The following is a 13272-nucleotide window of genomic DNA, read 5'->3' as shown; positions in this document are numbered from 1 at the left end:
CGTCTACGACGTGTTACAGATTATTTGTTGCTACTACCAGAAATGCCAGACCATCTAGATAAAATATATCATTTTATTAGAACTGGGGAGAGACCAGAATGTATTCGTGAGGCCATGGCATATCAGAAAGTTGAGACACAAGGGTTAATATTAAGATTCTTAATTAATGGTTTGATAAGGGAACAAGATCGGCCAGGTGTAGTTCAAGAAGAGCTGGATGTACTGACCAAATGGAGTCAAAATATTGCAGATTGTAAATATGATAAACAAACTTGTATAGATGCCATGACCAGAAAGATCCGTAAAGAAATAGTAGCAATACATAACAGACAGAAGGCTGAACAGGTAGCCGAATCAGACAAGAATGAATCCTCGGAGGAGGAAGAAATAGAGACTCCAGTAGAGAATACAGACAGGATAGCGTACGTAGGTAGAGTGAAACTCCCTAAACAGTATTCTTTGGATAGACCTTTTGACAGACCCATTCGTCTAGAAAACAAGAAACGTTTCCTTTCCCCCGATACCAGAGCAATGTTCTCTTGAACATTTGTTCCAAGCCACTGATAAAATCCTGAAAGAAAGAATAGGTTACAACGAACTTAGTACAATGCGTGAACAAGAACTAGCACGGTCCGCAGTACAGTGGGCTGATAATAGCAGTATATATAAAGATGATTCAGTAGCGCAAACATTTTTGAGTCTTACTCCAACTGAACAACGTTTAGCTGGTATATACATGATCCAGCATATCATTATGCTATATGAGAGTCAGCATTCTGATCCAGGTCCCCTATACAATATATTGGATGAATTACTCCTGAATAGATGGAGAGGCCTAGGAACTGATTTGATTAATGTGATTCTTGAACAACGTCATAAATACAGAACATTTTTGACTCCACATTGTGTTCCCGTTCCACCTCCAGTAAACCATCCTTTTCACATAGACAGACAGAATCCCTTACGAGAAGTTCATCCCGTACAGACGACTCCAGGGGGTGCGCTTCAACGCGTATTTGTATACACGCCCTTAAGTAAAATGGAATTATTGGAAATGAAGAAAATAGTGCCCTGTCATGATAAGGATCCAGCAGGGTTCCACCGTGAATTAAAAGACATGTTACTCATGGGAGATTACACATATCCCGATATTATGAAAATGTTAAAGGTATTGTTACCGGCAGGTATTTACGAGAAACTCAAAGAAAAAGAATGGGAGGTGGGAGATAAAAAGATTAACTGGACTGAATTAGAAGACGAAGAAACGAGACGTACCCCAGGTTTAGGTCTTAGGGACAAAACCAAAGAATTACCAGGATTATTAGTACAGGTTTTGCCGAGGTTATTGACAACCAAAAAGGAAGACTGGGATGCAATCTCAGCCTGCAAACAGAAACAAGACGAAGACACTAGTGATTTTTATTCCAGATTTGAGAAATGTTTTATCATTAATAGTGGCCTGAAAACAAGTAGCGAGTCATATCCACATCTTTTTGTGACCAAATTAGTTGAGAATTCCTTACCCCAGGTTAAGAATAGAGTCCTGAAAGTCGAGAGTACATGGCAAGCAAATACACCTTCCCAAATGTTACAAATGTTACAGTATCACCAGAACTGAATTAGAGAGGAACATGAACAGAGACGTATGAAAGACACGAAAATGAAAGTACTAGTAGCCCAGACTATTCCAGCAGACGGTCAAAGAAAGGGTACAGCACCTCCAGGTCAGTCTGCAGCTCCCGTTAAAGGGAATTGCAATTACTGCAAACAGCCAGGTCACTATATTAATGAATGTTTGGTTTTGAAGCACAATATTGCTACCGGTAAAACGAAAGAGAGACGGCGTCCTCTTAGACAGGAACACGTCCCACAGGATGTCGCACAGAATACACAACAGTCACCACAGCAAGCTTCACAGACAGTAGCTGTACCCCAACCCCAACCGCAACTACAGCCTATTGCTGCCACTCAACATGTCACGCAACAAATGTACCAGTATGCACAGTCAGATTATCCCGATTACCAGCAGTACACATGAAACAGCCTAGAGAGGGAGGTTGGCTTGCCTCTTATTGAGGTTCCTGTAGATCCAGATGGTCCCTATGTACATAGTCAGGTATTAGGGAAAGACAGAAATTTTTTGATTGACACAGGGGCAACTACCATTAGTCATGACGAGGTTCCAGGGGCTCCCCTCTCAGGCTCACAGAATGTTTCCCTGGGTTTTTCAGGAAAGCCTATTGTTAATGAAGTATCAAAGCCAGTTTCTCTTGAAGTTGGCCCATTGTCCCGAACTACTGACCTGTTACTTACGAAAGCATGCCCTGAAAATCTGCTTGGCATTAAAACATTGAAAGCCTTAGGAGCTGTCATATGTTGTTCTCCGGAAGGAGTGAGATTGTTCTTACGTGACTTTAAGGGTCACTATGTGTTACGTGATTTTGATTCAAGATTGAAAAATGTACCAGCACATTTATGGGCAAAAGGTCCAACTGATGTAGGATGTATGCACATTACACCTTATCGTGTCACTCTCAAGCAAGGTGTTGTACTGCCCCGAATCCGACAATACAAATTGCCCCCGGAGGCTGTAGTGGCCTTGTTGAAAATCATTGACGAATTGATTGCCCAAGGAGTAGTTATAGAAACTGACTCCAATGTATGTAATTCTCCAATCATCCCGATTCTTAAACGAACAGACCCAAATGCACCTCCAGTCTACAGACTGGTGATCGATCTTCGCGAGCTAAATAAATGCATCGTTCCCCAGTACCCAGTAGTGCCAGACATATCTTCTTTGTTGACTGCCATTGATTCCGAAGCTGCGTTCTTTACTGTAATTGATCTTAAGAATGCCTTCTTTAGTGTCCCCATTCATCCGGAAAGCCAATTTTTGTTCGGATTCTCATTAAATGGCTGAAGTTTTAAATTTGCACGTGCACCTCAAGGGTTCACGGAAAGTCCCAGTATTTACAGTCAAGCCCTGAAAAGACAACTAGACAGTATTCACATGCCTGCTGACACTGCTCTGCTCCAATATGTAGATGACTTATTGATAACTGCACGGACCGAACGTGATTGCGAGCACGCGTCACTGACTGTCCTATGTTTCTTGGCCGAAAAGGGGCATAAAGTGTCCCCTTCGAAGCTACAATTCTGTGCCCAGCAAGTGGTATACCTTGGGCACTTGCTGTCCAAATGGGGGAGACAACTGACACCAGAACGTATCCAGTTAATTGCACATCTGCCACAACCCAAGACACAAAAGGAGGTACGGGCCTTCATTGGCCTCACCTCGTACTGCAGACAATGGATTCCCCAGTATGCATTTCTAGCCAAACCACTTATACAGTTGACAACACAGGAGGCAGCGACTTCAACTGTCCTCCCTTGGACTCAGGAACACACACAAGCTTTTGACGAGTTAAAGAAAGCCTTATGTCAAGCACCTGTTTTAGCGACACCATGTTACAGCAAGCCTTTTACACTTTGTTACAGAACGCGATGGCACAGCATTATCTGTTCTCACACAAGATCAAGCAGGACACCATAAGCCTTGTGCTTATTTTTCGAGTACATTGGATCCAGTAGCCCAGGCTCTGCCTGCGTGCCTCAAATCTGTTGCAGCGACAGCTCTAGCAATCAGACAAAGCGATGCAATAGTATTAGGACATCCCCTGACAGTACAAGTTCCACATTCCGTGGAAGTCCTTTTGAACCGAACCCAGACTCAGCATCTGACCGGATACAAATTGACATTGTTTCAGCCACACATAGAAATCAGACGCTGCAACATACTAAATCCTGCCACATTGTTACCCTCGAGCACGATTGACCCGACACCACATGACTGCGTAGAAGTCATCAATACAGTAACGAAGCCCAGACAAGACTTGACAGACATTGCATTACCCGATCCAGACCTGACACTTTACGTGGATGGTTCATGTATGAGAACAAGTAGAGGAGAGTTAGTGGCCGCCTATGCAGTGACCACTGAAACTGAAGTCTTAGAAACACATCGCATTGACACACTGTCTGCCCAAGCAGCAGAGCTCATCGCTCTGACCCAAGCCTGTATACTAGCCAAGAAAAAGAAAGTAAACATATACACAGATTCACAGTATGCATTCGGAGTCGTTCACGACTTCGGAGTTCTTTGGGAAGAAAGAGGTTTTTTAACTTCTCACGGTACCAAGATCCAACATGGTCCCCTTATTCAAGCTCTGTTAAAAGCAATACACTTACCTGCATCCATTGCTATCATGAAGTGCAAAGCACATACAAAAGTCACCAACACTATTTCCCAGGGTAACGACCTGGCAGACCGAACAGCCAAACTTACAGCTCAGACAGACATCCCAACGGACATGACAAAGACTGACGTAATATCACAGACAAATGGTATGACAGTGAAGGATCCCATTCTAGACGTACTCGACATACAGACATGCTACTCCCGATGAAATAAAGAAATGGACTGAACAAGGAGGGATCCAAACAGATCAGGGATGGATGACGAAGGGAAGGGCCACATGGTTCCTTCCCGACTCTATGGTTCAAGTAATCGTTAATACAGCACATAGTCCTGCACACTTAGGAGAAAAAGCTATGTTAGACAGCATTCAAAACCTCTGGTTCAATAAACATTTACGAGCAGCAGCAAAGCAGAAAGTGCGTACTTGCATGATCTGTTGTCAGTTCAATCCAGGCAAAGGTGTTCCCGTGGAACAAGGTGGTTTCCACCCTCTCGATCATCCTTTTGAAGTCCTCCAGATGGATTATATCCAGATGGACAGATGTAGAGGATTTAAATATGTCCTTGTAGTTGTATGTGCCCTTTCCCGATGGACAAAAGCATATCCAGTCCCAGATTACACTGCCGCGACCACTGCCAAGCAGTTGGTTCGTGAATTTTTCCTGCGATACGGCTTGCCCCGTGTCGTGTACTCAGATAATGGACAGCCATTCTCGTCCGAGCTCATGAAGCAGGTTTCACTCCTGTTAGTTTACCAGTGGAAGTTCCACTGCGTACGACATCCCGAAGCAGCTGGTTTGGTCGAAAGACACAATCAGACCCTGAAAACCCGATTAGCCAAAATATGTGCAGAGAAAGGTGTAGATTGGATCATAGCGTTGCCAGTTGCACTCTTTTATATGCGTATGGTAGCCCATTCTAGGACAGGATTGTCTCCTTATGAAATAATTTTTGGGCAGCCTCCCAATATGTGGGGTACGCCTATGCCAAAGAAAATCACAGATGTTGACAGTTCTATGCTGACAGATTACTTGGCCTCCTTGATGTCTGCACTACAATCTTGTCGTTCACAGGTCGCCGCTGCCTTCCCAGACAACACCCAAGTGAAACCACATGAAGTGGTCCCCGGCGAACACGTCCTCGTGAGGAATTTTGATAGGAAAAGTCCGCTGGAGCCGAGGTGGAGACAGCCTAAGTTGGTTTTGATGACGACGAGGACTGCGGTCAAGCTGGAAGGAAGAAAAGGCTGGGTGCATTCCAGCCACATAAAGAAGATTCATGGACTGTGTCCAGATACTGTGATTAAGGACTGCCCCCTCCCGGACATTGACTCTAAACTTCCCCTGCTAGAGAAAACTCCCCAAGAGGAGTATCGTTTAAAGCTGAGGTCTAGTAAGTCAGACAGCGTTTAATTGTTTAAGTCCCCCCCTGGGTGAAGCGGTTAGACAGGTTTCTGACATGAACAAGATAGACCCAAGTAGTCAGAGAGATAGGCGTAACGAGAAAAGAAAAAAGCACTGTAAAGTTTTGCACAGCGGATGCATAATCGCCTTATTCTCCATGTTTCTTCTGAGTCTTACGATAATATGCATAAGTTTAATGTTACATGTCTTTTTCCCTCTTGATTCACATGTACATGCTTCCTCTAATGACACTGTGGAGCACACTTTCAGCGACCTGCCTCCCCATGAACTTTCCTATCGATTAGCAATGCGCAACAATACATTCATTCGTATGTTACATCATACTCATCAGACCAGCAATGCCACTAATTGTTGGGTATGTGGCCGACTCCCACCTTACCAGAAATACAAGGGAGCTCTGCCTCTCTTTCCTTACCCGTTCACACATAATGGTTCATGTGGTGCATGGTTTACCTTAATGTCTTCCCTAGATAGTAAGTCCAAGGTTTTCCAAGGTAATTGGATATGGGGGAACCTGAATACAGTCATGAATAAAATATGTTTCCCAGACCAAGAAGGTCTTCCCCAAAGGACAGGGACCGATCTAGAAAATGAAGTGTATGGATTAGGTAATTTTACACTTAACCTCATGATCCTGAATGTGCAGTCTGAGACTAATTCGGACTTGCCGTCTATTTCAGTTTTACCAGTGAAAGGTGAATTATGCGTCAGAAAGAATGGTTCAGTACATCTAGGACACAGTGATTGTAATACTGTGGTCGAATTCAGTGACAAAGGAAAGTCTACTTTCAAAGCCTCACGCCATTCTTATTTTATTTGTGGACATACCGCTTATGTTCATCTGCCCCCTGATTGGGATGGGACATGTTATATTGCGTTCCTCCTGCCACCTGTTTTTCTAGCCCCACCTGATTATCATAGAAATTCACGTCTTGTGAATATTAGACATAGAAGAGACCTACCTCCTGTTATTGAGGTTTCTGGTTCTCCATGGGATTATGTTAAAGGATATTTCTGGTTCATAGGTCCTGTCCAGAACAGTAAGACAATACGCAGGTTAACGAGAACACTTGAAGTGGTAGTGAACGAAACTACTTTTGCTTTAGGTAACTTGACCGAAGAGCAATCTGCTATGAGAATTGTTGTTCTTCAAAATCGCCTTGTCCTTGACGTCATCCTGGCAGATAGGGGCGGGGCTTGTAGAGTCATCGGATCCAGTTGTTGCGTGTTTATTCCTAATAACGCGCCATCCGTGTATAAGGCTATTACTAGGCTTCATGAAATAGCTCACCCGATTCACCAGAATCCAGGCACCTGGACTTGGTCCGGTTGGCTCTGGAGTGTAATATCCGCTTGGGGATGGAAATTGCTATCATTCCTAGGTATAATATTGGTCATAGTATTCAGTTGTTGTCCATGTCTGCAATGTGGGCCAGCGATTTGCGGCTTGTGCGCCACAGCCTGTATTCCAGGTCCAAGTTCCCGTTCCTGAATGATAAAGGACGAACAAATGATGTTATATGAACAGATAGATGGTCTCATGAATATAGATATATCCTAAAGGGTGATGTAGGGGCCAAGGAGGGAATGAGGTAATAGAAATTTTCAGGTAGCCAAAGTGTCCCCCTACCCGCACCCTATCCATGCACCCATGTTCCTTGTATTTGTGTAAATTCTTTTCTGTTCATGCTAGAGAGACGCAAACACATTTGCGTCCATCCTTAACATGTCAGCTATCCAGCCATGCATAAATATCCTGTTAATTAGGTTCTTAGACCTACGGTGCCAACGTCTTTACATGGTACACTTTCACGTTTTCGTCCACGTTTTCTGGCCCAGTCGAGTTAGGCCCTTAAACGAGGTCCCGAGTCTCATCTCTCCTGTCTCTGAAAGCTGTATGCATCCCTGACCCTTGCCTTACTTCCTGCCTCAGATGAGCGGTGCCCGGCTCGGCCTGGTTCGCTTGCCAAGATGATGTTATCTGTCCAGCCTCCTTGAAAACACATTCCAGTCTAGTGAAATAGGTAAACATATTCCCGGCTGCAGAGCAAAGGGCCCTGCCTTCCTGTCTCCATGCAAGTAATTTACTGCTCCCGTTACCATGGTAGGCCCATGGCCCCCGCACTCTACATGAAGATCCCTTTGCACGCACTCGCATTCAGTGTTGAACGGCCTCTGCCCGAGAGACTTTTACTCCAGACACTACATCCTCAAAACATACGATATCAGATATGCTATAGGTACAGGTCGTTTTGACACCCCAGACACCAGTCTCCTCTACTCGTGCAAAAGTCAAAGCCCCCAGTTCTCCCCGGTTACACGTCATGCTCAGCTGCGCGCGCATATAGGTTAGAAGTTTCTACCGACTCTGCAAACTTTCACTAAGCATCCACCCACTTGTGACGTTTCATGTTACGTTTCTCTGACATGTCCAGTGCATGCCCATGTGTACACCTTCTTACACACCACCTGTTACGTACATGTGTTCTTATCTCTCTCTTTTCACCTGTTACGCCTACTGTATTGGCTCCAATTGTACCGTTTTACTATATATAATGTGTACTGTTAATAAAAGGTTGAATGTCCCTTCCTGAACCTGAGTGGTGATGGAACCCGATGTCCCATGCTTCGAAGCATTATATTAAAGCCCGTATGACTCAGATTCCACGGACTCTGCCTCTCATTTGAATGAGCTGTCTTGTATTGATAATTATATGGAAAAATGATTAGGTAAAATTAATTTACCACACAGCAACCGGTCAGGGCATGGAGAAATCACCAATTCGGGCTCAGATAACAAATCTGTTGGGTTAGAGTATCAGTGGCCACTTACGTATCTTATGTTTGTAGTTGTGTCGTTTCTTGGTTTTAGGCTTACGTCTTTTCTCCCACAGCATCAAAGTTGGGGACCGGGTTGACCTCTAACAGTCGTGTATGGCCCTGGCGATGAACTGCTTTGTTCTCTGCTCCATTATAGGTTTAGGATGCATGCTCTGACAAGACTCCCAGGATCTGGAGATGTGGTTTGATCCTAGACACCATAGGCAGATGTCATGAGGGTCAGTAATAGACATCTGAACCTCCCAGTCACTGCAGAGTTTGAAGCCTGAACATTTGGAGGTGTATACAAGATAGCATCACAACTATGAGACAAATTGCTGAAGAACTCCTGACAGAACTGTCAAAGAGCAAGAATTGGAAAAAAGGGAATGTACACTGGCATGCAAGGGTGAGTACATTAAAACTCTGGTGATGTACTGATAACGTTGCACACAATGTCGACACAAAGTCAGTGCCACCTACTGGGGTGAAAGAGCTTTGGAAACCTTTCTGGACCCAGCATGCTGCCTGAAATTTTCAAAAGGCGAGGAATCTGCAGGTAGAAATAACCATCAGAAATCTTGGTATTACAAGTTTTTTTTTTTTTAGAACATAATAGAAAGCGGTGGCATGGTTTACCAAGTACTGCACAACCAGAGTGGGTTCACAGGTAAAAGAAAGCAAACATGTGGTGGGTAACAGGGCCTGGTACATCATGTTTCCTGTTGAGGGAAACACTTCTGGTAGCACAAACTGATTACAATAAGAGAAGAATACAGTCATTACAGCCCATTTTTTCTTTCTTTCAATGATGGGTGAAGATTACAGTAGTCTTGGGGAGGAGTGCCCAAAGACAAACTATCCAAGACCTGAAGACAAGGTTCCATACTTAGAAATACTGTTTTCTATGTAGACAATTCAATAAAACCCCACTCAAAACATTATCCCAATAACATCTTGCCTTTTGATTTAATAAAGTAAAAACATTAAAAACATCCTGTTGGAGAAGCAGAAGATAAGTGGTAGATACCTCATCACTAATGTAATCATCTCCCTAAAAGATAGTGTTAGTTGAATGAATACATCAGTTCATGAAAATATAAGTGTGCAGTATACAAGAACAGAGGGTCAATAATTCCTTCGGTATACATAAAAAGTCCACAGTTGCCAAGAAAGGAAGTATATGACTATCCTAGCCTAATAACCCAATTCTATGCAAAGCACACAATATTAAAAGTCATATCAAAGGAATAAGTGAGTTATGCACTGTTTACATAGCATTTCCATGTTACAAAGAGCTACTTATCCTGTACCAAAAAATACAAATATTATAAATTCCAATCACACACCAGGAGATCAAAAGAATATCATCAATAAGACATGGATATGTTACTTTGCTTAATAAGAAAAAAGAAAACAAAATAAATTGTTAACGTTTTCAGCTTCTGCGTCTCTTGAGGGAAAGCATTTTTCTAACCTATATAAAGCTAGTATGTAGACTACCAAAAAGCACTGGTTTGCCCCGCCAGAGCCAGACTCCAAGGGCATGAACCACTCTGTGCTCAACGACTTATTGCCTCAACACTAAAAAACACTTTCAGTGCCAAAGAACGTTAAGTTGTGCTCTCATCACCATGATTCAAAGTGCTTTAAAGCACAGGATGGCAGCAGAAAATCCTCAGTGTTCACTAGAAGTGAAAATGAAGACACAAAGATAGCTACTCGTGCCAATACCAGCAGTACCATGGAAGTGCAGGAGGAGTAACTAAGGTGCAGAGCTTTGCCACACTATAATAAGAGGCATCAAGACTGAGTCAAGAAGGGTCCTGCTAAGAGCGGTTTTTCTTTGTAAGTAATATGTGTGGGAAGGACTCTTAAGGAAAACTGAGAAATTTAACAAAGGTTGTTTAATGATTCTGATTGTACTGAGCTGAAGTACTTCACACTCTTTCTTTTCTATTTTTAGAAAGGATATTAAAACAGCAGAACAAAAAGATTTGTTTATTTATTCTTGGTGTGAGGTCCTTTTCTGGATTTTAGAGATTAATATATCCCAAATTAACTGCACTCAGTGGAACCAGTGTGACCTGCAAGTTGCACACAGAACAAGAGTTTAATTCTGTGAGGGAATCTGCTGGCTTGCGTTGGTAATTTAGCTCCACTGTAGATTGAGACGCAAATGCAAATCATAAAAATAGTTTCATTTGTAACCCAAAGTTAACTCAAATAATAAGTCCCTATCAAAATGTAGCTCATTGAGCAATTCGAACGTCCGTGAATGCGGCACCTTGTTCAATAACTTACTTTTCAAAACAAGGTTTGAAAAAAGGTGAGCATTAGTGTAGAATCAACTGAATTACAGGCTCATTCTCTGCATTTCACCAAGATATACCTGTGCGCTGTGGGTAATTTGCTCTCTCTGTTGCGTTGTAATATGCATCAATGCATCTGTTGATTCCTTCTGGCAAGGATCATGTAGACCTGGCCCACCTACAAAGACACACATTTCTTCATTTTTAATTTTACATTTTCAAAAAGAATTGTAAAGAAACAAGAAACAAATAGGTCAAGTTAACGCCATTCAAAAATGTATACTAATAATTTGAATACAGCAAACAACAAATACAATTTTCTCATAAATGGAAGAAAATAAGATACTTATCTGTAACTGTATTTCTCCAGTATTGGAATCTTTCAAAGATCCACTGCTTGAAACATTCCCTGTCGTCGAGATGGGAGTTCCCGGTACCATACAAAAGCAAAGAAGAGCATGAAGACCTAATGCCTTTAAATTTTGCAACCTATCAAACTCTACTTTAAAAAACAAGAGCCCAAACTTAGACTTCAGCCAATCAGGCTGTTTGGCCTCTAGCTCACTTCAGAGAGAAGCTACAGTCCCACAGATTTTCCATAGAACAAGTTCAGGAGAACCACTCAAAGGAGGGAAATGTGAGCCACTGAGGGAAGGAGGAGGATGGGTCACATGTGAATCAATGGACGATTTCAATACTAGAGAACTAGGAGAAAGACAGTTACAGGTAAAAAATAAGTTACTTGCATGTAACTGCAGTTCTCCAGTATTAGTATCTTTCATAGATTCCCATGCTTGAATTGTCTAAGTGGGAGTCTCATGGGCCCGCCAAAAATCAGTATGTATCACTCTCATAGGTTATAATGGTAATGAAAAGGTCAGTTTAATAGCCCATCTGTCTTTCCTCAGATTTTCAAGCACAAGTGGGAATAAAGAATCCCGTGCTACAAGGGGAGCCTCTCCGAGGAGGAAGGTGGTCACCTGTGAATCTATGAAAGATATCAATACTGGAGAACTGCAGTTACAGGTAAGTAACTTATTTTCTTCTCCAGTACTGGATCTTAGATAGTTTCATATGCTTGAATAAAAATAGCAAGAAGTTACTGTATTTATATATCTTATAGTATTAGCGCAAGTAGCGGATGGTGGGTAGAAAATATATACGTAACATTCATATGCAATTTAATCAAATAATATATATATATCTCATACATTACATTTGCATAAATACATAAGCAAACACATGGATCCAAAAGAGGCTCCGTTATTGAAATAAGTAGGTAGTAAAACCTGTTCAACTGCAGCATCACTGCATTGTGCTGAATCCAGGTAATAAGGCTGGATGACTTATATGCACACTTATCCAAGTTGCAGCACGATATATCTTTTCCAGAGGCACTTCCGTAAATAAAGAAGTTGAGGTGGAAACTGCCCTAGTTGAGTGTGCCCTTGTTTTCACTGTGAGGGGCTTGCCAGCCTGGATTGCATTTGAAAAACATCAAGAGATGGTTGCCATTGTGACTAGAGCATCCTTATGAGTGTCCATCTGAGTCCAACAGTTGGTTAGTTCTCATGAGTTTAGTGCAATGCAAGTAGAATTTTAGATATCTTTTGCTACCTAGTGTATGAATAGTCGTTTCAGCTGGTGATGTTGTATTCTGGAAGAAAATCGGAAACATTATAGGTTCATTGAGGCAACATCTGAAAGAAATTTGGGAATAAACCTTCGTATTGGCTGTGCGGTGCAAGAAGGTCCTTGAGTTGAGAAAGCCTGTATCTACCCTTCTGGTGAGAGTGAGCACTAATGATAAGGCAGCCTTCCATGTGAGAAATGAGGTGTACTCTGTAAATGGGTCTGAATAATTGTTCATGAGATGAGACAGAACTATGTTCAGGTACAAGCCCATGGAAGGAGCTCTTACGGGAGGAAAAAAATGACAAATTCTTTCACAAACGGTTTGATGATTCTGCTAGAGCAGGAAGAGAGAAAATGTGATGAGCATATATAAGGGAAGAGGTGTGGTGCAGCGACCAGAGCAGCTGTCTCCGGAACACAGAGGCTCACGGTTCGATCCCCGACATCAGGTTAGCCCAGCACCTTGTGACTCTGGGCAATAGCTCACTTAATCTTCCCAACGGCCCTTAGCGCCAGGACACCTCTCCAGAGGTAGCAGTGCGCTTTACAAATGTTGGTATTTCTATTTATTATATCTTGAAATTTCTGCAAGCTGTGCCATAACAGACGCATGTACCAACCGTGACCGATCTTGCGAGAGGAGATCGTGTAGTTATAAGCTAAATTGTGCTAGTAGATGATGTAGGTTTGATTTCTTGCGCCATAGGCAGAAACGTTTCCACTATGGTTTACATGTCTATATTGTGGCTTCCGCCTTGACTTGGAGAGAATAGACCTGCAGCCCTGAGGAATACTGAGATCTTTGAATTCTTGGAATGAAGGA

The 13272-nt window shown here is 42.5% G+C and overlaps 1 protein-coding gene across 6 annotated transcripts in view; it reads right to left on the bottom strand.

The window, feature by feature from the left end:
• The window catches only part of STRBP (spermatid perinuclear RNA binding protein), a 518214-nt gene that overhangs the window by 280515 nt on the left and 224427 nt on the right, over window positions 1-13272 (bottom strand). For all 6 annotated transcript variants that reach the window (XM_086921075.1, XM_086921077.1, XM_086921076.1 and 3 more), the window contains one exon: window positions 10895-10992. In XM_086921075.1, coding sequence (XP_086777201.1) covers window positions 10895-10992 — 98 coding nt within the window. The remainder of the gene's footprint in view (window positions 1-10894; window positions 10993-13272) is intronic.

The sequence above is a fragment of the Lissotriton vulgaris genome, chromosome 5 (genome assembly GCF_964263255.1).
Source record: "Lissotriton vulgaris chromosome 5, aLisVul1.2, whole genome shotgun sequence".
NCBI lineage: Eukaryota > Metazoa > Chordata > Amphibia > Caudata > Salamandridae > Lissotriton > Lissotriton vulgaris.
Note: the sequence above shows the minus strand (reverse complement) of the source record. Positions and strands in the feature narration are given on the sequence as shown.